This window comes from Capsella rubella, unplaced genomic scaffold, assembly GCF_000375325.1.
Source record: "Capsella rubella cultivar Monte Gargano unplaced genomic scaffold, Caprub1_0 scaffold_7, whole genome shotgun sequence".
Taxonomy (NCBI): Eukaryota; Viridiplantae; Streptophyta; class Magnoliopsida; order Brassicales; family Brassicaceae; genus Capsella; species Capsella rubella.
Window position 1 is genome coordinate 10,742,622 of NW_006238917.1, and position 23,864 is coordinate 10,766,485.

Genomic DNA, 23,864 nt, shown 5'->3' on the forward strand with positions numbered 1-23,864 from the left:
TCAAGAATTATAAAAATAAACTTAAAATGATGTATGTTAAGAAAATATGCAACTATCAGTGACATTTATTTTGATATTGCTAAAAAAAGGAAAAAAAAATTATCTTACAAAAGAGTGCGACATCAACTGTTAGTGGTATTTATTCAGATTGCTATTATAATTCTCAATTTCTCATCGTCTTTTTTTTTTTTTTATTACCGTAACATCTCCATGCATGACTTACCGTATCAAGCTGAAGGAACACTTGCCGATAAACAGTATTCTAGTACATGACAACTTAAGACAGCTAAACGAACATGACGTTTCTGTCTATTTGCCTATTAACTACGATCTTTGGAATCTTATCATAATTTTTCTTTTTTTTTATGTCTTATCACAATTCAGTGAACAACAACCAGAAATTTCAATATCCATCTTGTATACAAAAAGTCTTCGTCTATGCAAGTCTTCTAGGAAAGGAAGCCCATTTCTCTCTCTTTTCTCATACTATATATGTACACTGCTAGTTGTGTAGTGCTGATTTACTTATCCTAAAACACTTGGTGATCTCTTCTCTCTATTTTCTCCCATGGCGGCTTGTTCTTCTGTCAGCTATAGATACGACGTTTTCCCAAGCTTCAGTGGGGTAGATGTTCGCAAGACGTTCCTCAGCCATCTTCTCAAGGCTCTCGACGGCAAATCTATCACTACATTCATGGATAATGATATTGAGAGAAGCAGCCCAATCGGCCCTTCGCTATTAACTGCGATAGCAGAAGCGAGGATCTCAATCGTCATCTTCTCTAAGAACTATGCGTCTTCGACGTGGTGCTTAAATGAATTGGTTGAGATTCACAAGTGCTATAAGAATTCAGGTCAAATAGTGATTCCGGTTTTCTACAACGTTGATCCTTCGGAAGTTGGAAAACAGACCGGTGATTTTGGTAAGGTCTTTGAAGAGACATGCGTGGTCATCAAGGAAAAACAACCAGAGGATCAGAAACAAATATGGATAGAAGCTCTCACAGATATAGCAAAAATAGCCGGAGAGGATCTTCTGAACGGGTATGTTGTTTTGATTCCATTACAGTATTTCTGTTAAAATATTATTTGTGAAATTTAAGTAGCTTGATACAGATTTGGCCAAAAATAACTAAAGTAACCCTCTGTTTTTGGTTATTATTAGAATGACATAATATTTATGTCAAAAGTCCAAAAAATCTAAACCTTAAAAATGGCAAGTAAGAGAAAAATTCTGTCATACATATATTAAGTATATATGGCATAATAAGCTGAACAAATTTATAATAGTTTTTGTATTATAATTTTATTTTTCAAAATATATATGAAAATTAAAATTATGTAAGAAATTTAAAAATACATAATATAGAAATAATCAAAACATAGCGCTAAAAAAAGAAATAATCAAAACATAAAATTTATGTTTATTTTTATTAAATTTATAAACGAAAATAATTAAAAATATATAAAAAACTAAATGGAAATTTTATTTATCATAATACATAAATAAAAATTATCAAACAAGTTAAGTTCAAAATGTAATAAATTTTTAAAACATGAAAATTTTAAACTTAAGAACTTAAAATTGAAAATTATTGTTTGCCTATTGGGCAAGTAGGCTATTGGTTCTCACATCTGTTTGCCTTCTCATTAGATCTGGGTTCGAATTCAGTCCCTGTCAAAGAGACACTTATTATTTGTAATGATGTCAAAAAAAAAAAAATGAAAATTATTGTTAAACAATAATCGATCATAATAAGCCACACTAAATTTGTTATTATTCCTTTTAATCACTATATCCATTTCACTGATTAACTTTTTAAAATCTTAAATTTAATATATAAAAATCATAGAAAAGAAAAAGAGGAATTCCTCAAAATACCATCATTTTGGTTTTCTTTCCAAAAATACCACTAAAATCAAATTATTGTTCAATGGTATAGAATTTTAAATCTTTGGTTTGGGTTGATTATTTGCAATTTAGGGTATAGTATTTAGGGGGTAGGGTTTAATGTTTAGAATTTATAATTTAGAGTTTGAAATTTAAATTTTAGTTTTAGTCTTGTGGTATTTTTGTCCTAAAAAAAAAATGATGGTATTTTAGAGAATGACCCAAAGAAAAAATATAAAAACTTTTCATCATTATATCTAATAAACAAATCAGTCATATAATTAAAACAAAGGCGGATTTGCACAACTAACATTTTTATGATACCTTTTTCTACAATTTTCAGCAAAAACTTTTCCGCAATTCCTTAAAAAACATTTTCAAACACATTATAAATAGTTTTAAATCCCTTAAAAATCATTTTAAAAACCTTGTAAATCTTTTAAAAGTCATCCAAAACCTTTCAAAACTTCACTAAACCTTTTAAAACCATTGTAAAACATTTTATAACATTTATAAACACTTGTAATCCCTTTAAACCCCTTATAACCGTGATAAATCATTTAATAAAAACTTTTGTAAACTTCTAAAACCCTTTAAAACCCTTGTAAATACTTAAAAACCATTTTAAAGAACTTGTAATACCTTTAAAAGTTTTATAAACCTTTTAAAAACCTTTCTAAACTTCTAAAATCCTTTACAACCCCTTGTAATCCTTTAAAACTATTTTTAAATCCTTGTATATCTTTAAAAACACTTATAAATCCTTTTAAAAACACTTGTAAATCCTTTTAAAAAACCTTTAAAAATCCTTGTAAATTTTAAAAATCTTTTAAAAATCCTTTTAATCCTTTTCAAACTGTTATAAACTTATAAAAACTTTTAAAAACCATTGTAAATCATTTTAAAACCATTCAAAAACCTTTGTAAGCTTCTAAAACCCTTTACAAAACAATTACAAATCTCTTAAAAACCATTTAAAAACTCTTGTAAATTCCTTTAAAAACCCTTGTAAACCCTTTAAAAGACCCTTTAAAAATTCTAGTAAACCCGTTAAAAAACTTTGCGGGAAAATTTGGTAAAAAATTATTTCGCGGGAAAATTTGTGCGGAAATTTTTTTGGAGGGAAACTTTTTGCGGGAAAGTTTTTGGCGGGAAATTTTTGGGGGGAAAACTTTTGGAAGGAATATTTCTTCCTTTGGGAAAAAATATTCTTTAAACTAGGGGTAAAATGACCATTAAAATTTAAGAGAGGGCAAAAATGAAAATGGCAAAAAGGGTATTTTTTAAAAAAGTATCATAAAAAGGTTATTAGTATCAATTTCTCTAAAACAAATATGTTGTCACTATATGTACATCTATAAATATGTTATATAACAACAGATTTTTAGAAATAAAAATAAAACTGTCATAATGTCAATAAATCTATCATAACATAAAAAACAAAAATTATCTCAACGTAGGTCATTCTAGTAATTTTAATATTTTTTAACAAATCTGTTATCAAACGAAAGATTTTTAGTTAAATTTAAAAATATGTCGTAACTTTAAATAAATCTGTTATCACTAGACGTCAAATTAGTAATTATTTTCCGTAAGCAAATCTGTCACAATACGACGAATTTTAAACGAAACTTTTCGAGGAATCCTTCATCAGTGGTTGTGAATGACTGATTTTTCTCAATCTTTTCGACCAATAAATCTGAAGCAACTGTGAAAAATAAATATGCCAGACATTATAACAAGTCTGTCATATATTACAAAAATTTGTGGTGTCTTCATAAATAAGTCTGTCGTATAAATTAAATTTTTCACTAATTATAATAGGTCACTAATTATAAATCTGTCGTAACTCGTAACTATCCTTAAATAAATCTGTCATTCAAAATAAATCTACCGAAGAAAATCTGTCATGTAAACATAAATCTGTCGTAAACAAACAAATCTGTCACAACTACTCTGGCAGACTTTCAATATTATTTTCAAAATCGCTGATTTTTTTTCCTAACAAAGCAAAAAGGGATATTATGGTCATGAAAAGTACTCAATTAACCCATATTATTTTTCTCTGCATAGACTTCGATTGTGCATGTCTGGGTGCCTCTTTTTGGTTGACACAAGTACTCAATATTGTTATTAATTAGGTCTAGTGAAGCAGCCATGGTTGAAAAGATAGCTAATGATGTTTCGAATAAACTTACCTCATCCACGAATTGTTTTGATGAATTCGTCGGCATCGAAGCTCGTTTAAAGGAAATGGAACCATTATTGTCCTTAAAATCCAAGGAAGCTAGAATGATTGGGATTTGGGGGCCTTCCGGGATTGGTAAGAGTACCATTGGAAAAGCTCTATACAATCGACTCATTAACCAATTCCACTTTCACGCTTTCATACCTCATGTCTATAGCAACGAGTCTGAATGGGAGGACAAATTTCTGTCAGAGATTCTAGGTAAGTATACAAAGATAGGAGGGAAGTTAGGTGTAGTGGAGCAAATGCTTAACAAGAAGAAAGTTCTTGCGGTTCTTGATGATGTGGATGATCCAAAGTTTCTTAAGACCTTGGTGGGGAAAACTAAATGGTTTGGACCTGGAAGCAGAATTATTGTGATCTCTGAAGATAAGCGAATTCTTGATAAGGCTCATGATGTTGACCATTTATACGAGGTGAAGTTCCCATCTCAAGATATTGCTCTTAAGATGTTATGTCAGACTGCTTTTGGGAAGAACTCTCCACCTAATGATTTTAAGGAACTAGTTGTTCAAGTTGCGAAGCTTGCCTATAATCTTCCTTTGGGTCTCAGTATCTTGGGTTCGTCTTTAAGGAAAAGGGGGGAAAAAGAGTGGATGAAAATCATGCCTCAACTCCAAAATGATTTGGATGAAAAAATTGAGAAACCATTAAGAATCAGGTTTGACAGGTTAAGTGAAAAAGATCGAGAGTTATTTCTGTACGTTGCATGTTTTTTCAATGGTTGTAGAGTCCGTTACATCGAAGATTTCCTTTGCAATAATGTTGGGCTTAAACCGTTGATTGATAAGTCCCTCGTACGTATTACACCACAAGGATATATAGAGATGCACAATTTTGTAGAGAAGTTGGGTATTAAAATTGATCGCGCAGAGTCTAAAGGTAATCCTGGAAAATCTCGATTTCTGAAGAATGCTGAGGAAATTCTAGAAGTATTTACTCATAAAACTGTAAGTTTTTTTCGCAACTATATTTTAATGCATCACCTTATAATTTACTTCCGGTATAAATTATAATCGTTTAAAGTTTTGACACACATATTAAAAGAAAAAAAAATATGTTTTACATTTTTATTATTATACTGTACATTAGATTAGTAAGAATAATTTGTTGCTATATGACTAGACTAATAGTTGTTCTCTTGCGATATTTGTTTTTTGCAGGGAACAGAAACTGTGGTCGGAATATTCTTCAAAGCATCAGAACTTAGTAATGAATTTATTTCAATTGATGGAGACTCCTTCAAAGGCATGGCTAATCTCCAATTTCTAAAAATCCATAACTATTCCTTGTGGTCATCGACTGAAACCTGTATAGTGCATCTACCTTACGGCCTCGACTACTGGCCACGTAAACTTAAATGGCTAGAGTGGAATAGTTTTCCATTGAAGTATTTGCCTCGTAGTTTTAATACTGACCATCTCGTTGAACTCAGCATGGAGAACAGTAAGCTTACGAGGCTATGGGATGGAACTCAGGTAACAATCATGCATTGTGTTAATTAGTTGTAGGTATATTACTATATTTAGTAACATGCATGCATGTTTTAAATCTTTTTCAAAAATGTTTATGAACGTGTGTGTTTTCTCTTTTTCCATATTTTGATTTCAGCCACTAGGAAGCCTCAAGAAGATGGATTTAAGTCGGTCCAAATATTTGAAAGAAGTTCCAAATCTTTCTAAGGCAATAAACCTCGAAGAATTAGATCTTCATGGATGCATATCTTTGGTGAAGCTTCCTCGCTCGATTCAGGTCACCATTAAACTGAGGAAGTTAAATATGCGTGGTTGCATCGAGCTAAAGAGTTTTCCTACGCATCTCAAATTGAAATCTCTCCACGACCTCGATCTCACTTTTTGTCATAATTTGACAAATTTTCCCGTAATTAAAATGGAGAATTCAATCCATATGCCATATGAAGTTGAGATCCGTGTAGATGATTGTTTATGGAACAGGAATCTTTATGACACAATGTGGAACAGAGATCTCCATGGACTCGACTATCTCGGCTGCCTTAAAAGATGCTTACCATGTGAATTTCGTCCGGAATATCTCGTTCGTCTCGTAGTGATAGGCAACAAAAAGCTTGAGAAGCTATGGGAAGGCGTCCAGGTAACGTTCTTAATGTTTATAGCATTTACTGATTCTTGTTTCACAATAACCAAAATTGTCAATATGGCTTGTGATCCACGGTTTGATTTTACATACATACACACATAAATAGTAATTTTTAACACACGTAGGTATACAATTGAATTGATTATATAGTTCATAATGATCCAATTTTTTTCTGGTTTTAATTTCAGTCCCTTGGAAGTCTCATAGAGATCGATCTGTCAGAATGTACAAAGTTGAGAGAAGTTCCAGATCTATTCAAGGCCATCAATCTGAGGAGTTTGAAACTCAACAAATGTGAAAGTTTGGTGACTTTACCTTCTACAATTGGGAATCTAAAATTCTTAGAGAGGTTGGAAATGAGAGGGTGCATATTGCTGGAGGTTCTTCCAACCGATGTCACCTTGTTATCTCTCGAAATCCTCGATCTTAGTGGTTGCTTACGTTTGAGAAATTTTTCCTCGGATTCCATGGAGTATCGAAAAGCTCTATTCCGAAAACACGCGCGCCATTCGCGAATTTCGTTGTTGCATTGAGAATTTCTCGAGGCTCATTGTACTCAAGAGTTAGATACAAGGCAACGTAGACTAGGACAAGTTGTCATGACTCGTGTTCTTTGGACTAGAGCAACTAGCATGAGTTCACGGAGACTGTCATTGACCGTGAATCATGTTTAGAAGACTGGATTTGGTAATTTTTGTACAAACTGATATAAGCTGAAATCGAGCATTAGCCTTATATTTAGTGATTACCTCTTGAACTTTAATGTAATCTTCTTATATAAACATACATTAGATCATCGTCTCTCTCACAAACTTAATCGATCTTAGATTACGTATTCGTCTCACTCACTGAATTTTATTTGAATTTAACTTATGATTACGATGATTTAAGTTTGAGGTTTATTTATAAAAATTCATATCATAAAAGATAAGCAAGTTGAGCTAATTTATTAGATATCATGATATAATCTCTATCTATTATGGGTTAAGCAATTTAGCTCATTTGACATCGTCCATATTTTATCATCTAAGTTCAAAATTTGCATATAAAATATTTTTGGGGGAAAAAAATAATCATGGATGAAAAAAAATAATCACACATTTGCAAAATATAAAATAACAATACCAGTGGAAAATGAAATAAACGAAAGCTTCTACTGGTAACCATTAGAGGAACAAAAGTAAAAAGAACAAAAATAACAATACGGAACGGAATAAACAACTTTTTAGGAATGAAAGGAAAACATGCAGAGGAAAACAAAATAATAAATGGTAACCAAACAATAACACTATCTTTTATAATATGTTTGATTAAATAAATCAACTTTTAATAATAATACTAGATATAATTTATATATAATGAATTTGACACTAATTTTAAAATATATTTTTGAATGAATTTAAATATTTAATGTTAAAAATTAATAATTTATATTAACCTATTATAGATTATAATAATTTTTTATTTGTTATTTATGATATAAACATCTCTTAAATATGTTTTACTATCCATACAATAAATAATGTATAGTAAGATTTTTTAACATGAAATTCATATCAAAAATATTTTTTAATGTCAATACATGATAAAAATATGAAAAATATTATATTATGAGATTAAAATATTATTAATAAATAATTTTTTATTTATTTTAAAATAAAAACGAATTTTAATATTTGTTTTTTTTTTGTTCCATTTGTTACTCATCAATTTTGGGGAGAAACATTTTTGTTCTATTGTTACTCATTTTGTGAGGAATGATGTGGAAAAATGATTACTTGTAAATGGTAAAAAAATTGAAGAATGAAGAGGAATGTCATATTGCTTCTCATTTTTTTCCTAAATCATGGTTACCAATGGAGGCCGAAGTAAATAAGTAAAATATATGTGAATAATTTGTATTAGATCCATTTAACAATGGGCGAAAAATTAATAATGAAAAGTAACGGGGTGGATTTAGGAGTAAAGAAAATATTGGGGACCAATAATAAAAAGATTAGAGGGAAAAAAAAAACAAATATTGCTGTTTATCCTAAGAATTCAAAATTGTACAAAACCCGACCCTTATTAGGTCGACGATGAGAGGAGAAAATATCTAAAAGAAGGCGTCGGCAATTGCAAAAACCAGATAGAGACGAAGGAAGAGGATCCTTCAAAGATGCATCCGATTAACGCGGTGGTTGCGGCGAGGATGTTGGCCGGAGTCGCACAATCTAACTCCGTAGGAAGCGAGGCCATTCCGTTCGGATCGCTGGAGTGGATCACTTACGCCGGAATCTCTTGTTTCCTCGTCCTCTTCGCCGGAATTATGTCGGGTCTCACTTTGGGTCTCATGTCTCTCGGTCTCGTCGAGCTCGAGATCCTCCAACGCAGTGGTACTCCAACAGAGAAGAAACAATCAGGTGATTGATTTATCGATTGAATCAATTTGATCAAATCCTTTTTGGAATCTCATGTTTGAATTTTGTTGTGATGGTGAGAATTTGCTTGCGAATGTTTTTTTATTTATTTCAGCTGCGATTTTTCCGGTTGTTCAGAAACAGCATCAGCTCTTAGTAACATTGCTTTTGTTCAATGCTCTTGCTATGGAGGTAATTATCTTAATTCAAGTCTCTGTCTTTGATTCCAAAACCTTTTACGCTCGTTATGATGATGAATCAGGGTATAAAGATGGTTCATTTGTTGAAATGTTGCAGGGGCTACCTATATACTTAGATAAGATATTCAATGAGTATGTCGCTATTATTCTATCGGTCACGTTCGTGCTATTTTTCGGAGAGGTTTGTGTTTTTTCTTCTGCTTCCAAGGTTTTGCTAGGTTTTGCTAGGTTTTATCAAGGCTTCCTACTGAATTGAACATTGTTTTTGTTTCAGGTTATTCCTCAAGCTATATGTACCAGGTATGGTTTGGCAGTGGGAGCTAATTTGGTATGGCTTGTCCGTATCTTAATGGTTCTCTCGTACCCAATATCTTTTCCTATTGCAAAGATGTTGGATTGGGTACTGGGACACAGCGACCCTTTATTTCGGCGAGCTCAGTTAAAGGCTCTTGTATCCATTCACGGTGAAGCCGCTGGAAAGGGAGGTGAACTTACACATGATGAGACCACAATCATTAGTGGAGCACTTGATTTGACGGAGAAGACTGCGCAAGAAGCCATGACACCAATTGAATCAACCTTTTCCTTGGATGTGAATTCAAAGTTGGATAGGTGAGTTTTGGTTCTTAACTGTTATAGTATCGTGAACTCTGTCATGTAGGCTAATGTATATTTGTATTTTTGATTCCGAAACTGGAGCATGGCAATCATTTCTGTAACTATCTCTATATACATATCTGACTCCGTATTCTTAACTTTTTTGCTTGTGATTAATCTCTTAGGGAAGCTATGGATAAGATTCAAGCACGAGGTCACAGCCGTGTTCCTGTCTACTCTGAGAATCCTAAAAATGTTATCGGACTTCTCTTGGTAGGTGTTGTTGATTCCTTTCCGTTGTTATGAGTTGCATGTTTCAGTTGTAGCTTATGCTAACTCTAATCCAGAAATTCTTCTGTTTTCTAGGTGAAAAGTCTCCTTACAGTTCGCCCTGAAACAGGGACTCTTGTCAGCGCAGTTGGGATACGTCGAATTCCAAGGTCTTTCCGTTACTATTATGCTTGCTATCTTTTCCATACTCCTTCCTTTAGCATTTCTGTGAACAACAAAGTTCCTGTTTTCATCAATGATCAAACAGGGTTCCGGCTGATATGCCTCTGTATGACATACTGAATGAGTTTCAAAAAGGGAGCAGTCACATGGCTGCAGTTGTGAAGGTTAAGGGAAAAAGCAAAGGTCATCCTTCGACTTTGCCTGAAGAAAATAGTGGCCAAAGCAACGTCTCAAGTAGTAAATCCGAGTTAACTGCACCTCTGTTACTGAAGCGAGAAGGGAACCACGACAATGTCATTGTCCGCATCGACAAAGCTAATGGACAATCATTCATCAGCGAGGCCGGCAGACATGGGTTTTCGCATACTTCAGAGGAGATTGAAGATGGAGACGTGATAGGTATCATCACACTGGAAGATGTGTTTGAAGAACTTTTGCAGGAGGAGATTGTGGACGAAACAGATGAGTATATAGACGTGCATAAGAGAATTCGGGTTGCGACTGTAGCAGCAGTAGCCATTTCATCATTAGCGAGAGCACCTTCAGGCCGAAGGTTACTAGGCCAAAAGGGAACTGTAAGTTTCACTCTTGCAAAACAAATGGTTAACTGGAAAGATATGTAGAAATAAGAACCGGGTTTTGTTTTTCTTTGCAGGGAGGACCAAAAACGCCAAAAGCATCTTCTACTCCTAAATAGGTTGATAAACTGATCGGAACCATGACCGGTCCTCCTAGATCGAAAAACTGATGATTTCAGGTGGGTGGTACTGTTGAGTTTTTGCTTGAGATGTGAGAAATAAATAAGGCTTGAAAGTTACAGATAGATCAGTTTTGAGCACCTTCTCTTTCACTGCTTAACTACATATGTATAATACAAACATGTAGATATAATAATCTACAATTCTTTCAACTTTTCTCATATCCAAGAATTGATTCTTTTTGTATATTCTTGTCAGATTCTTCGCTGTCCTACTATAAACACTTCCTCACTTTATTCAACCATACACATTTGCTCATGTGCAATTTCTAGAGGGGGAAAAGATTGTACCAGAACTTGCAGACGTTTTAGTAACCCACTAAGCACTTAATTGTCCTGTAATGCTTTGACAAATTTAGTTAAATCAGTTCTAATTCTAAAAGCATTCGAGGGACCATAAAAGGCGGCTAAAGCACACGATAAAGCACATAAGAGTGTGTGTACGTACTTTATGTAAGAAACCATAGAACAAAGTGAATTTTACTATTTCAAGATTCTATTCTCTTGAGATAGCTGGAAAATATATATAAACGTAGATACCAAATCATCAAACGTAACCAATTACTATCGATGAAAAAAATAGTTTATCCCTTAAAAACCCATTAAACCCACTGGCTGTGGCTGCTAATACCCTCCACTTAACCTAATAAGCACCACTTAATTCATAAGAGGTTGTACGTACGTGTGACTTGTTTAAATAGGGGACGTACTGAAGTACTAATCGTTACACACCAAACTAACACAAGAAGATCAAAGATGGATACAATGAGTTTGAAAAAGATAGAGAAAGCGAGGACGTTGAAGATGAAGAAGAAGTTGCAGAATTTGAAGGAGAATAAATTGCTTGTAAGCATTAAGGTGATAGGGAGTACTGGACCCATACGTTTTGTTGTCAAGGAAGATGAAACAGTCACAAATGTTATAGATATAACTCTGAGATGCTATGCTAGCCAAGGAAGACTTCCTCTTTTCTCTTCTCATCTCACCTCTTCATTCCTACTTTACACTCCCTACTCTCCAGATCAACGTGAGATTTCTTTGAATCTATCTTTTGCATGTAGATCTTACAAATTATGATTACCATATTTTCACAAATTAACGTAAACATTTAGGAAAGTAAACAAAAACATAGGTAGTATGGTAGCATCGATTGGCTCGGTTTTTCCAAAAGAAGTTGATCAACCTTGCTCTCTCTAGTTTCAAGTTTGTTTAGAGGAATGAATTATACTACCAATCAGTATGATCATTGATTGGTCTAAGGTTATTTACATGAATGTTTCATTGCATGTCCAAAAATTCGTAGTCAAACAATTTGTTTTTTTGAAGAGGCGGTAAAATACATTAACGTCGTTATTGCTTTATATGTATATTAATGTAATGTAGCACTGAATCCATGCGCAAGAATCGGGTCGACGTTGTCCATGAACTTCATTATGTGTAAAAATCCAGAAGCTAATGAGAACGTTGAAGTTTTTGCGGACACAACCCGAAAGATTAGTGCGATGTGGAGGCTGTGGCTGAAGAACTCTGTAGGACTAATGCGTCCATTACTCAAACATAATTTCCATGGTTCTGTTCGTTTTTTTGTAGTTTCTGGTGATAACGATCAATGACCAAACACATGGACTACGTACATTTTGTTTGTGTTATAGGCAGTTTTTGTTCTTCTTGTTAAATATCTCTTGGATCGATGAAAGTATGGTCGTGATCTATACCATTCGACTAAATCAACCCTTTTAAAAAGTATATAAACAAACAAAATTCTAAAAGAGGTTGCTTTGCATGCAATACACAACGTATAATCAATACTAATCATCATTTTAAGTTTTGAATTGTGTGTCTACTTGGTTAACTTCCTCGTTTGCGTTTTCACGTTTCGTGATTATCAAGTAATCTTTTATTGTTGTTGCTAGGACTAAAATGTTTCCATAAAAAGAAACCTAAAACAATATTTATTTAGTAAAGAGGAGGAAAGTATTATCTACACAGAGAAAAAAAAAAAGAGATGCATCACGTAGAAGGGTGATTAAAGTTTGAAGAGTTTATCACCCTTGACGATAGGGTTTTGTTTGGTTAACTCGTGAATGGCGACAGCTTTATAATCAGATGGACAAGAATGCTCCTCCGGGTAACGGTGAGTCCCGCAGAACATGTGGCCACATCTACACTGAAACCCTAGCAATCCCACCTTCTTCTTGCAACTATTGCATCTACTACTCTTCTTCTTCACCTCCACCGCAGTCGCCTTCTCGGCAGCTGTGACCTCTTCGGCCGCCTCTGCTGCTGTTTTCGAGTTGTTGTTCAAAGTGGCCAAGTATCTGGCAGACTCGTCCTTTAAGAAATCGTTGTAGCACTTAGAGCAGAGGTTCTTTGTCTGTGACGTGCTGAAGAAGCCACATCCTCTAATGCATAGAGAAGGTTCTCCTGTCATTACTCTTTGCCTTCTTGTTTTGGCTCTCCACACAATCCAATCTTATGTTTGCAACGTTTTGTGTATAAGAGTGACTTCGCCTTCTTATTTGTTTTGACTCTCTGCAATCTTATCTTACGTTTGAAATTTTGCATGTCTTTGAGTTTTTTATAGAGCTTTTGAAGACTTATAAATATATAGAGATCCCTGCCAGATTCAGGTGTTCCTAATCAAATTCGATATTTATCTTCAATTTTTTTTTTGTTTTTTTGGCTTTATTTGTGGACTTGTCTATAAATAGAATCATAATGCAATATTGATTTCAGCGGACTAATTATCCAATTCTACGTGGAAAAACATATATAACATTATCCTTTGAAAATAAAATTATATAAAGTTTTTAACTCAATGAAAGTCGAGTAATTAAAAAGATTACTCATCAGATGCTTATTTTAGCCTTCTAGAAGTACTTCATCGCAAAAGTAACAGAGAGAAAAGAGAGAGAGAGAGAGACGAGACCGTGACTCCGTGGTAAGCTCTGAACAATGCAGGATGCGAAGACCAACGGGTAAGTTGATTCAATGGAAACGTACATCGCTTGCATTAAAAGGCCTCTCCGTTTATTTGATTTCATCAGCACGTTTCTCCACCCTGAGATAATTTCAACGATCCTCATTAGCAAAACCAATCGATAGCTTTATGTGTTAGAGAAACACATATAGAAACCAGGAGAAGTGGAGAAGTCTGAAACCTGCAGGCTTTGCGGTTCGGTTTTGTCTCCATTGTTGTTAGACTTGGAATTGGCTTCAACACGCTTCCCTTTGAATGAGAAATTGAATCCAGAAGCAGTAGCAGACCCTCCAAAACGTTTTGAACCAAAATCCAAACGGTCGATCATTCGTGCGACACCAGCTATTCCTGCATTCATCTCACGTTGCACTCCTTTGCTCAATTCTTTCACTGAGTTATTGCGAGCAAGTAGCTTCTCTTTAAGACCTTGTTTACTTTTAGAGATCGAATCCTTGTACCTACAGGTATGTCCCAATCAGTTTCTGTTACCAACTTCTGAACAAATGAGGAAGGATTGATTGACATACTTTGCAGAAGCTGCAGATAGTTTGGATTTAATGGCTTCTGGAAGCGAGGATGCTTCAGGTGGATCTGGACTTTGAGATGAACGAGATGGAGAAAGGCCAGGGGAGATTCTGATGACAAATAGGGTTTAGGTCAGTTCTAACCAATTTAAAGGCTTGAGAAATTTCCAAAAAGTAGCTTTGTAATGAAAAGACATGGTCTCGCATTCAATAGCCATCTAAAATATTTATCAGTGGACAAAAATCCAGCCAAGCGAAACAGGAGATATAAGAGTCTCTGCATTGTGTAGCCTTGTCCCATATACACATTTTCTCGAGCAAACTCAAACTAATAGAAACCGTATAAATCATGAAAGCTGGTTAGAGAGGCAACCCAAGCAAATAGAAACCAAATAAATCATGGAAGCTCGTTATCTGTTCAAGTCCATACCTGGATGCGTTGTTGCTATCTGTAGGAGCGGAAGAGTGACCAGAGACAGGAGATGCGGTCAATGAGCCAGGACTAGGACAAAGGTTTGCGAGTTGATGTTCATCTTGAGAAATAGCAGATATACGATAAAGATTGATAAAATCAGAAGGATGCATCGTACTGGGAATGGGATCAGTACTGGACGAAACAAAACTGGAGGAGGTTTGATTCTCCCTTCTGCGAAGCAGACAACGTCTATGGGCAGCTTCGGTGAGTTGCCTCAAGAATTGTTCATCAAAGCTGTTAAACTGCGATTCCTCCTGGGAAAATAATATATCACCTCTTAGTCAACAACTAGAACCAAACCACCTTAGTTTTACAAAACCACAGTGGATACATTTCGAACCTCCTCAGAGTGAAAATCCTCAAGAGAGTGATGAATAGAAATTGGAGATGATGAAGATATGTTCCTAGTTTTCAACAATCTTTCCTTTTCCACAGCAGCCAAAAGCTCTTGGCTACAAAATAGGAACCGTTCTAATTAAAACCTAACTGTGAGCAAATAATCTTTGTTCTTAGATGAATGAGTACCTAGCAGGATCTTTCAAAACAAACAGTTGCCAGCAAATAGGGCACTCTTTGCTTCTCTGTGACCTGTGTAATAACACCCAATTTACAAATCAGTCACTGATAGATGAACAAGAAATAGAAATCTAAACAAAGAACAAATAAGATCAAAGATTGGATTTTGACATAGTACCATTCAATGATGCATTGAAGGTGATATTCATGTTTGCAACTTGTAACCTGAAAGTGAACATCCATTTGGCAGAAGATTTAGATATTGGAAACATCGGAGAAGTAACAACAATGGAACATAATTTATGGTAGATTCCATAGGGCCAGATATGAGAAAGCGAGACGATGAATCGAACATGTTCACCGATGGGTTTAAGAACAAATCATCGAGAAATCTAACGATCTCGTATTACTAAGGCATAATCTCAGTTTCAAATTCCAGTTATTCCAAGATTTAAGGCAAAAGGGGGATAACGAGATCGTAAAACCCAGAAAAGAGGTGAAGCGTATCTAAGACAAATGTTAGAATAACAAAGAGAGAGGGAGAGAGAGAAGAGTTCAGAATCTGACAGTGGAAGGATCCTGGAGAGAGAAAGGCTCGAGACAGATGCTACAAGCGTCATCGGAATCATCATCGGAGGAGACGAAGAACGCAGAGGAAGAAGAACCAATGGCGGAGTTTAAAGAGGAGTCGGATAAGTTGAAAGCGGAAGAATAAGTGAAATTAGACATTGTTGTCGAAACGAAGAGGAGGAAGAAGAAGCTTGAGGATTGAGAATTTGTGAGATTCAAGAGGTTGAAGAAGAAGATGAAGATGGATTTGATCAAAAGATAGAGAGAGAGAAGAGGAGACTGATAAGTCAAAGGAAGCGAAAAGTCAAAAAAAAAGAGCAAATGGGAAGGAGGTAGGAGGAGAGTAAAGTTCGATTCGACTGTTCGTTCCCACTTTTACCTTTTCTTTTTCTCATTTTTTATTTTTTATTATTCAAAGTTTGTTATAAAAACTTATATAAATGGACTATTGGGCTTTGCTAGTCCACTAGTTTTAGATTCTAAACGTATTTCACCATCAGATATAATGGACCCAATTTCCGAAAAAGTGAGAAGAACACATATAATTTAATGAAGTTTTTTCTCTATAATTTGTTTTTCTATCATTTTCCCCAAATTATATAAGCATTATGAATTATACATGTATATTTTGTATCTAATGAATAATGGTTAACTTAATTTCAATGAAAATATATTTTACTTTAAAGATAAATTGAGAATTTGGTTTTGAAAGTCACATTGATAAATATAAAAAGATGTTTTAAAACAAAATTAAAACTATAGTATAACACACTTTGGAGTACTAACAAAAACTTTTAGTATAACACACTTAGGATTTGCTAGCACGAATTTTTCGAACCACATTATATTTCTTATGTAAACAATATTATGTCAAATTGGCTTCTTTGAGCTAATCTTTTTAAAAGTTGTTAAATAAAAAAAAAATTAGTAATAAAATTCTTCACTATTTCTTTAGTTTTTCGATTTCAGATTTCTTTCTGAAATTTCGATTTTTCTGAAATTTTAATTCGATTGATTGTTTTCAATATCGAATCTTCTTTAACAATTTATTTCTGTCTATTGCATATCCAACGACGACTGCTTGCTCTACTACAACTCTTAGTATGGTTTATCTTATGTGAAGATTTTCTTGTGTGGCATGTTCATTGGTAGAGGTAAAACACCTTTCCGTTGTATTACAAGAGCTTACAAGACCAAATATGCTTCTAGTTATTATCGACATTCACCAAACCACATCCTAACCAAATTACGTATGTTTGCCAAAAGAGAACATAAAAATGTGTAAGCAAATTGTCATTTCGTTCGAGATGCAATCCAAACTTCGGACTATTGCACCTAATTACATGAAAACTACAAATCAACTAGCTGAAATTTTGACAAAACCACTCCTCTAACAATTACAAAATCTTTTTGACAAATAGGCATTCGAAACATTCATGCTAATTACTATTTTCCGATATAAATTTTTACCAACAAACCGTTAATATTGTTATTTGTTGAAAATCTCTCAAACAAACATGAATTTTTTTTTGTAATTCCAACCCCAAATCCTTCTAGATTTGAGATATCTAGAATTTGTTTTATTAAACCATATGTCCAAATTATCTTGACAACTTTAGAGAACTTGATCTTGAATTCAGATTCCGACAAATGGCAATACCGATTACAATTTTCACTTGTTTATGTTTGTCTATACTTTATTTTGTTTTATAACTTTAATTGTTAAATCATATCTATCATCTCTATGATCTTATCATACTGTAATTAGGAGAGATGCATTGTCTCTACTCTCTTACAACTCGATTAATCAATAAGACCCGGAATGGAATAGAATACTACGGTGTTAACGAAATGCAAACAATATAGTCTTTTAATTTTAATTTTTGTGGTAATCTCTATCTTTCGTAAGCAAAAAGTAGAGCGTGGTCTGAAAACCATCCAAGACCATATTGTTATACTTATCGGCTACTCCCACTACCCAGCTTCCTTCTTCTTCTTCTTCGCTGACTCTCCTGGTTTCTCTACTTTACGATTACTCGTTAGGTAAAGATAAGATACTCGAGAACTACTACTGTAGCCCTTTACATCAAGTCAGCTTTTTAGTTCTTCTTGTTGTCAGTTATGTGTTAAAAGATAACTTTTGTCTGAATTGCTCCCATGGGTTTCCTCTAAGATACAAAGTTTCCTCCTTTTTGTGTGTTTTGTAATTCTAATTACGTTTTGGCTTCTTCGTAGGAGGGAATTGTGAATTAAGGTGGAGAAAGATGGTTGTGTTTGGGAATGTTTCTGCGGCGAATTTGCCTTATCAAAATGGGTTTTTGGAGGCTATTTCATCTGGAGGTTGTGAATTGATGGGACATAGCTTTAGGGTTCCGACTTCTCAAGCACTTAAGACAAGAACAAGGAGGAGGAGTGCTGGTCCTTTGCAGGTTTTTTTTTTTTTTACTTGGAATTCTCGAAATTTTATCTATTGTGTAAGTGTTGTTTTGATTAAAGAGAGGTCATTACAGGTAGTTTGTGTGGATATTCCAAGGCCTGAGCTTGAGAATACTGTTAATTTCTTGGAAGCTGCAAGTTTATCTGCATCTTTCCGTAGTGCTCCTCGTCCTGCAAAGCCTTTGAAAGTTGTTATCGCTGGTGCTGGTATGTGTCAATAAATAGTGATCCGTTTAAGATCTGATGAAGTTTGTTTAGTAAGCCTGATGCACTTTTGCCTCTCAAATAATTGCAGGATTGGCTGGATTATCAACTGCAAAGTACCTGGCTGATGCAGGCCATAAACCTTTGTTGCTAGAAGCAAGAGATGTTCTTGGTGGAAAGGTACTTCGATTGGTTCTTAATCGTCGAACAACTCATGCTTGTTTACATTCATCATTCTTGTGAGATTTGCTAATTTCCAAAGGCTGTACCAATTATGTTTGCGAGACTACAAGATATAACTAGTGTTTACAGCTCTTAGGTACACAACTGTGTACATGTATCTCTCTTGAGTCTTTTACTGCCAAATTGTTTATTTTTTATGTTCTTATGTTTTCTGTCTTGTTCTGTACACTGCACAACCTCTTCCAATTCATAGGTTTAGTATAAAACAATATAGAGTAGTTTACTGGAAGAATTCTTATGAATATGATTATATATTTTGTTACATTGTTGTTGTGTTCTGTGACTCTTGGGTTAGGTCCTTCTTTGTTCCATTTAGAAAGTTTACCTTACCTTTTATATTTGAGAGGATCTGTTAACAATGTGAAATTTTTTTTTTCCTGCAGATAGCTGCATGGAAAGATGAAGATGGGGATTGGTATGAAACCGGTTTACATATATTCTGTAAGTTCAAAAATTTATATCTTATCTGGTGCTCCTCTTATATAAGTTGTTCACGAGAGGGTAGATGATTAACAACTTGGATTGAATTTACATTGGATTTACAAATGTAAGCTTCAGGGTCTGATAATAGATAGCTGCATAAGATACGTCTGTTTGCAAAGTGATGCTACACACACAGAAAATAAGCTGATGTCAATTAGATCATATGCATTTATTAATTCTGATAGTAACAAGTTTTTATAAAGTTTTTCCCTTATTATCTTGTACTTGTTTTGAAATGTACTCATTGAGATAACCAAGAAAGACCCCTTTCATTTATTAGTTCTACCAACAAATTTAGAATAAAATGCAGAACAATGTTTAGCTGTTTTCCCTGTTATTAATATTCTTTAGTGAAGTTCTTTACTTTTTCTCTTGACTCTCTTCATATTCTTGCCGGAAGTCGGTGCTTATCCGAATGTGCAGAATTTATTTGGAGAACTCGGGATTAATGATCGGTTGCAGTGGAAAGAACACTCCATGATTTTTGCTATGCCAAGTAAACCTGGTGAATTTAGTAGATTTGACTTCCCAGATGTCCTACCAGCACCCTTGAACGGTGAGAGGATAAAGTTATGGCATACTATTATCTGCTAACCTACTAATATAATATTGCTGCTTCATGTAGTTTGAACTTTAAAACAGAAAATATATGATGAAAACAGTGGTTGAATCTATAGTTAGTGGCATCCTGAATTTGATTTGATAATATTGGATTAATAGGCAGAAACTTGAGTTGAATGTAAAATAAATTATGATGGAACTGAGTAAAAAAGTAGGGTTAGTAACTATGTTGCATATGTGTATGTGATCTAGACGTCGTAAAGAACATGGTCATTTTTCTTTCCAATGTAAGGAATCTAGTTTCGAGTTTCCATGTACTAGACTGGTAATTTAAAATGCAAAATTCTGTTTGCTGGTCAAGGCAAGATGACAACTGAACTCCAGTGTAGCATTAGTGCTGAAATGTGTCTATGGTGTAATTAATGTGTTTCTGGCAGATAATACAAGTTGTTGATGTTGGATTTACTTTGTAGGAATTTGGGCTATTTTGAGGAACAACGAAATGCTGACATGGCCAGAGAAAATAAAGTTTGCTATTGGACTTTTGCCAGCCATGGTCGGCGGCCAGGCGTATGTTGAGGCCCAAGATGGTTTATCAGTCAAAGAGTGGATGCAAAAGCAGGCAAGTAGGCTATTTGAGTTCACATCAACTAAATTTTCTAGAGTAGTTAGCATGGTGGATCATGTTTATTTGTCAACTTTATGGTTAGCTCAGATTTTTCCAGATCATGTGGTTGTTTTTGTTTTATTCTCCTGCATGTACTTTTGCTCGTCAGATAATAATAGATTATGATAAAGTATACTTGTCCAGGGAGTACCTGAGCGTGTGACCGACGAGGTGTTTATTGCCATGTCAAAGGCGCTAAACTTTATAAACCCTGATGAACTGTCAATGCAATGCATTTTGATAGCTTTGAACCGATTTCTTCAGGTTTGATATTCCAGCCCTTCAGATTTCTTCAGATTTTGAGAACTTGCAAATGCAAACTAATAGAAATTACATTGACAGGAAAAACATGGTTCGAAGATGGCATTCTTGGATGGCAATCCTCCAGAAAGGCTTTGTATGCCAGTTGTGGAACATATTCGATCACTAGGTGGGGAAGTGCAACTTAATTCTAGGATAAAGAAAATTGAGCTCAATAACGATGGCACTGTTAAGAATTTCTTACTCACTAATGGAAGCACTGTGGAAGGCGACGCGTATGTTTTTGCCGCTCCAGGTTTACTACCATGCTGTCTTGTGGGTTTATATCTCATCTGGTATCCTGCTTATTAATATGCGGTTTCTGTTTTTTTTTGTAGTTGATATCCTGAAGCTCCTTTTACCAGATTCCTGGAAAGAAATACCATACTTCAAGAAATTGGATAAATTAGTTGGAGTGCCAGTTATTAATGTTCATATATGGTGAGTGAGACCGATACCTCTCTTTTTCTTTTCTCTGGCATTTCGGTGTGAGATCACAAGCAGATCTTAACTGCTATGAACTGTTATCGTAGGTTTGATCGAAAACTGAAGAACACATATGATCACCTACTCTTTAGCAGGTGAATTTCTTATTTACGCAGTTTTGAGGCATTACATCTTATAGAATATTTAGCTGGATATCGTGCTGAAAAAAGAGTTTTACATTAATACTTGACTTTTCATCAAGAATAAGAAATGTATAGTCTCGAATCAGCAACAGTTAAGGCGTGTTCTTGGTTTTTGTTTTGGTGTTTTTGCAGAAGTAACCTTCTGAGTGTATATGCCGACATGTCCTTAACTTGTAAGGTAAGAACGCATTCTTGTCTTTCTAAACCTGTTCCTCTACTATGTATCTATCATAAGAGATTAAAACTTGGTGCACTAGTACGTCTCTTGTCTAACACTTACAAGTATCTTGTCAATTGTCATATATTTTGTTGGCTTACTTGATTTCAGTTCTAGTTAAACCTAGATTTTCCTAAAGTTAAACAAAGCATTTACTTTCATGATTAACTGTAGGAATATTACGATCCTAACCGGTCGATGCTGGAGCTAGTATTTGCACCAGCAGAGGAATGGATATCACGGTCCGACTCTGACATCATAGATGCAACAATGAAAGAACTTGAGAAACTCTTCCCGGATGAAATCGCAGTTGACCAAAGCAAAGCTAAAATCTTGAAGTACCATGTCGTCAAAACTCCAAGGTTAGAGAAATTACATCAAACCCAACATTGTATAATCTCCCATTTTATTTAAACTTCACAAGAGACTTGGCATTATGATGATAGACACAACATATTCCATTTTTGTTGCATGATCAGGTCTGTGTATAAGACCATCCCAAACTGCGAACCATGTCGTCCTCTACAGAGATCACCTATTCAAGGATTCTACTTAGCTGGAGATTACACTAAACAGAAGTACTTAGCTTCTATGGAAGGTGCTGTTCTCTCTGGCAAATTCTGCTCACAGTCTATTGTTCAGGTAAACCAAAACTTTGCCATTTAAAAAGCACATTTGTCCCATCAAGTTAAACTGTTCAGGTTGTATAGAGAGATTGCTTAAGTTGGGGTTACTGATTGAACAGGATTACGAGCTACTAGCTGCATCTGGACCGAGGAAGTTGTCGGAGGCAACAGTATCATCATCATCATGAGAGAGTAAAGCTTAAAGATGATTTGCTTGTAAGCATTATTTATTTATAATTTGTAACTGTTTGTGTATAAATCTCATTGCAATCCAGAATTGTATTGACCCTACTCTCTTCAGTAAATGAATCTCACAGATTTGACATCTCTCCTTTTCCTTTATCAATTTTTTCTTAAATATAATTTTTTTAAAGTACTAATTACTGTCGAACTTTTGTAATCATATAATGATTTATCATTTTGTCTCATCATTTTGGTAACTTTATTTGTGATATAACATCTTTATTACAAAAGGTGGATCTATGATTGATCCGAGGCAACAACAGAACATGTTGTAAATCTAAACATTGAGAAATAAAGAAAAATAAGAAACGAAAATTTCCAACCACAAAATTGCATCTAAGGCTAGCTAGTAGGGTGTAAGAGAGTCTCTTGCAAGTCACGTGAGCAACGAACTGAAATTGCTTTTGGCTTTGAGTAGTGGAGACAGCAGGTGATACATCATACTCATAGAGTACACAAGACATCAAACAATATCGTTTTCGTTTTGTATGTGTATACAAATGTGGAACAGTTTGATTTTTTTTTTTTAAAGCTAAAATTACAATTGTTACAATTATAATTTTTAAGGCCGATTCAAATTTACTTCCGTAAATTAGGGTCTGACTGGTTTAAACGAAAAATTGTGAAAGCGGGAGGTTGCGGTTTCAAGCGTTATTAGGCGGTTTGATCGACTGGTTTTGCGTTTATATGGTTGCGTTTGCGGGAGTTCTATGATTAGTTGACCAGTGGGTGCAATAGCGGTTAAATCAAAAATTGTAAAAATAAATGTCAATATGATTATAAAAATGTATAAATGCAATAAAAACTATATTACTATGATTAAATAAAAATATATTGAAAAAGTAGGCAAAAAACAATATATATATTGAAAAATGAATATGATTAATAACTAAAAACCATAAATGAATTACCAAAATACTAATTTTACAAAATTAAATATATTTATGAAAAAGAATAACTTTTTTAAACATGGTTAATAATTAAAATCCATACATAATTAGTTAATTACTAAATATACATCTTAATAATTATTCAAATGTCAAACAAATAATTTATATAGTGAAACACAAATAATAAATAATATTGAAAAATTATATTTAGAGAATGATTATTTATTGATACTTAATGTGAATATATATAGGACTTGATGACGAAAAAAATATATAGGACATGGTAAAATATATTTCAGTTTATAGATTTTCCTTCTTTTTAAGTTATTTTCTTTTTTAAATCAGTCGTAAACGCTTGTGGGAGAGAGCTTTTAAAATTTAGTGGAGTGTTTTTTATAATTGGTACTAACCGCTAGCAACTGCAACACTTTAAAACTAGGAAAATAAGACCTAAAAGGGTTTGGTTGTATAATTCATCATAATTTTTTGGATTTCTCTCAATCGTCCTAGATAGGAACAAAGTAGCAAAATGAGTTAATAATAAATTACAAATACGTAAAAAGATCAAGCCTTCAATGAGAAACAAGTTCAATGAACCAATTGTACTAAAATTTCTTTTTCTATAAAGTCGATGTTT

General features: G+C 34.1%; 5 protein-coding genes and 1 pseudogene across 6 annotated transcripts; 4 read left to right on the top strand and 2 right to left on the bottom strand.

Moving 5' to 3' along the window:
- Positions 1-458: 458 nt before the first annotated feature.
- LOC17877855 lies at positions 459-7,053 on the top strand (annotated as a pseudogene).
- Positions 7,054-8,326: 1,273 nt separating this feature from the next.
- Positions 8,327-11,071, top strand: LOC17879758 (DUF21 domain-containing protein At4g14230). Of its 2 annotated transcripts, XR_002833013.1 has the most exons (9): positions 8,327-8,659; positions 8,772-8,848; positions 8,954-9,037; positions 9,131-9,468; positions 9,639-9,726; positions 9,820-9,893; positions 9,992-10,481; positions 10,562-10,663; positions 10,863-11,071. XR_002833013.1 is itself a non-coding variant. In XM_006283598.2 (8 exons), exons 1-8 carry the CDS (start codon positions 8,416-8,418, stop codon positions 10,601-10,603), a joined length of 1,437 nt encoding a protein of 478 aa, XP_006283660.1. In that variant the 5' UTR covers positions 8,327-8,415; the 3' UTR covers positions 10,604-10,852. The 2 variants fall into 2 exon arrangements, 1 of the variants encoding a protein (XP_006283660.1); XM_006283598.2 differs by lacking the exon at positions 10,863-11,071 and having other exon boundaries at positions 10,562-10,852.
- A 1,013-nt stretch (positions 11,072-12,084) lies between these two features.
- Positions 12,085-12,357, top strand: LOC111829395. The gene is made up of 2 exons (XM_023778480.1): positions 12,085-12,237; positions 12,316-12,357. Exons 1-2 carry the CDS (start codon positions 12,085-12,087, stop codon positions 12,355-12,357), a joined length of 195 nt encoding a protein of 64 aa, XP_023634248.1.
- A 332-nt stretch (positions 12,358-12,689) lies between these two features.
- LOC17878104 (putative zinc finger A20 and AN1 domain-containing stress-associated protein 8) lies at positions 12,690-13,269 on the bottom strand. Its single transcript, XM_006282725.2, has one exon. The coding sequence runs from the start codon at positions 13,092-13,094 to the stop codon at positions 12,690-12,692; it is 405 nt and encodes a 134-aa protein (XP_006282787.1). The 5' UTR covers positions 13,095-13,269.
- A 124-nt stretch (positions 13,270-13,393) lies between these two features.
- On the bottom strand, positions 13,394-16,074 carry LOC17880017 (E3 ubiquitin-protein ligase RHF1A). Its single transcript, XM_006286122.2, has 8 exons — positions 15,726-16,074; positions 15,337-15,383; positions 15,168-15,230; positions 14,983-15,094; positions 14,598-14,896; positions 14,171-14,278; positions 13,825-14,101; positions 13,394-13,724 (listed from the first exon to the last, which is right to left on the bottom strand). Exons 1-8 carry the CDS (start codon positions 15,885-15,887, stop codon positions 13,707-13,709), a joined length of 1,086 nt encoding a protein of 361 aa, XP_006286184.1. The 5' UTR covers positions 15,888-16,074; the 3' UTR covers positions 13,394-13,706.
- Positions 16,075-17,653: 1,579 nt separating this feature from the next.
- LOC17878253 (15-cis-phytoene desaturase, chloroplastic/chromoplastic) lies at positions 17,654-22,434 on the top strand. The gene is made up of 15 exons (XM_006283366.2): positions 17,654-17,771; positions 17,964-18,157; positions 18,239-18,371; positions 18,460-18,548; positions 18,995-19,052; positions 19,495-19,650; positions 20,129-20,277; positions 20,467-20,586; positions 20,665-20,878; positions 20,961-21,063; positions 21,156-21,203; positions 21,384-21,429; positions 21,643-21,830; positions 21,948-22,110; positions 22,214-22,434. Exons 2-15 carry the CDS (start codon positions 17,993-17,995, stop codon positions 22,280-22,282), a joined length of 1,701 nt encoding a protein of 566 aa, XP_006283428.1. The 5' UTR covers positions 17,654-17,771; positions 17,964-17,992; the 3' UTR covers positions 22,283-22,434.
- Positions 22,435-23,864: the final 1,430 nt, after the last annotated feature.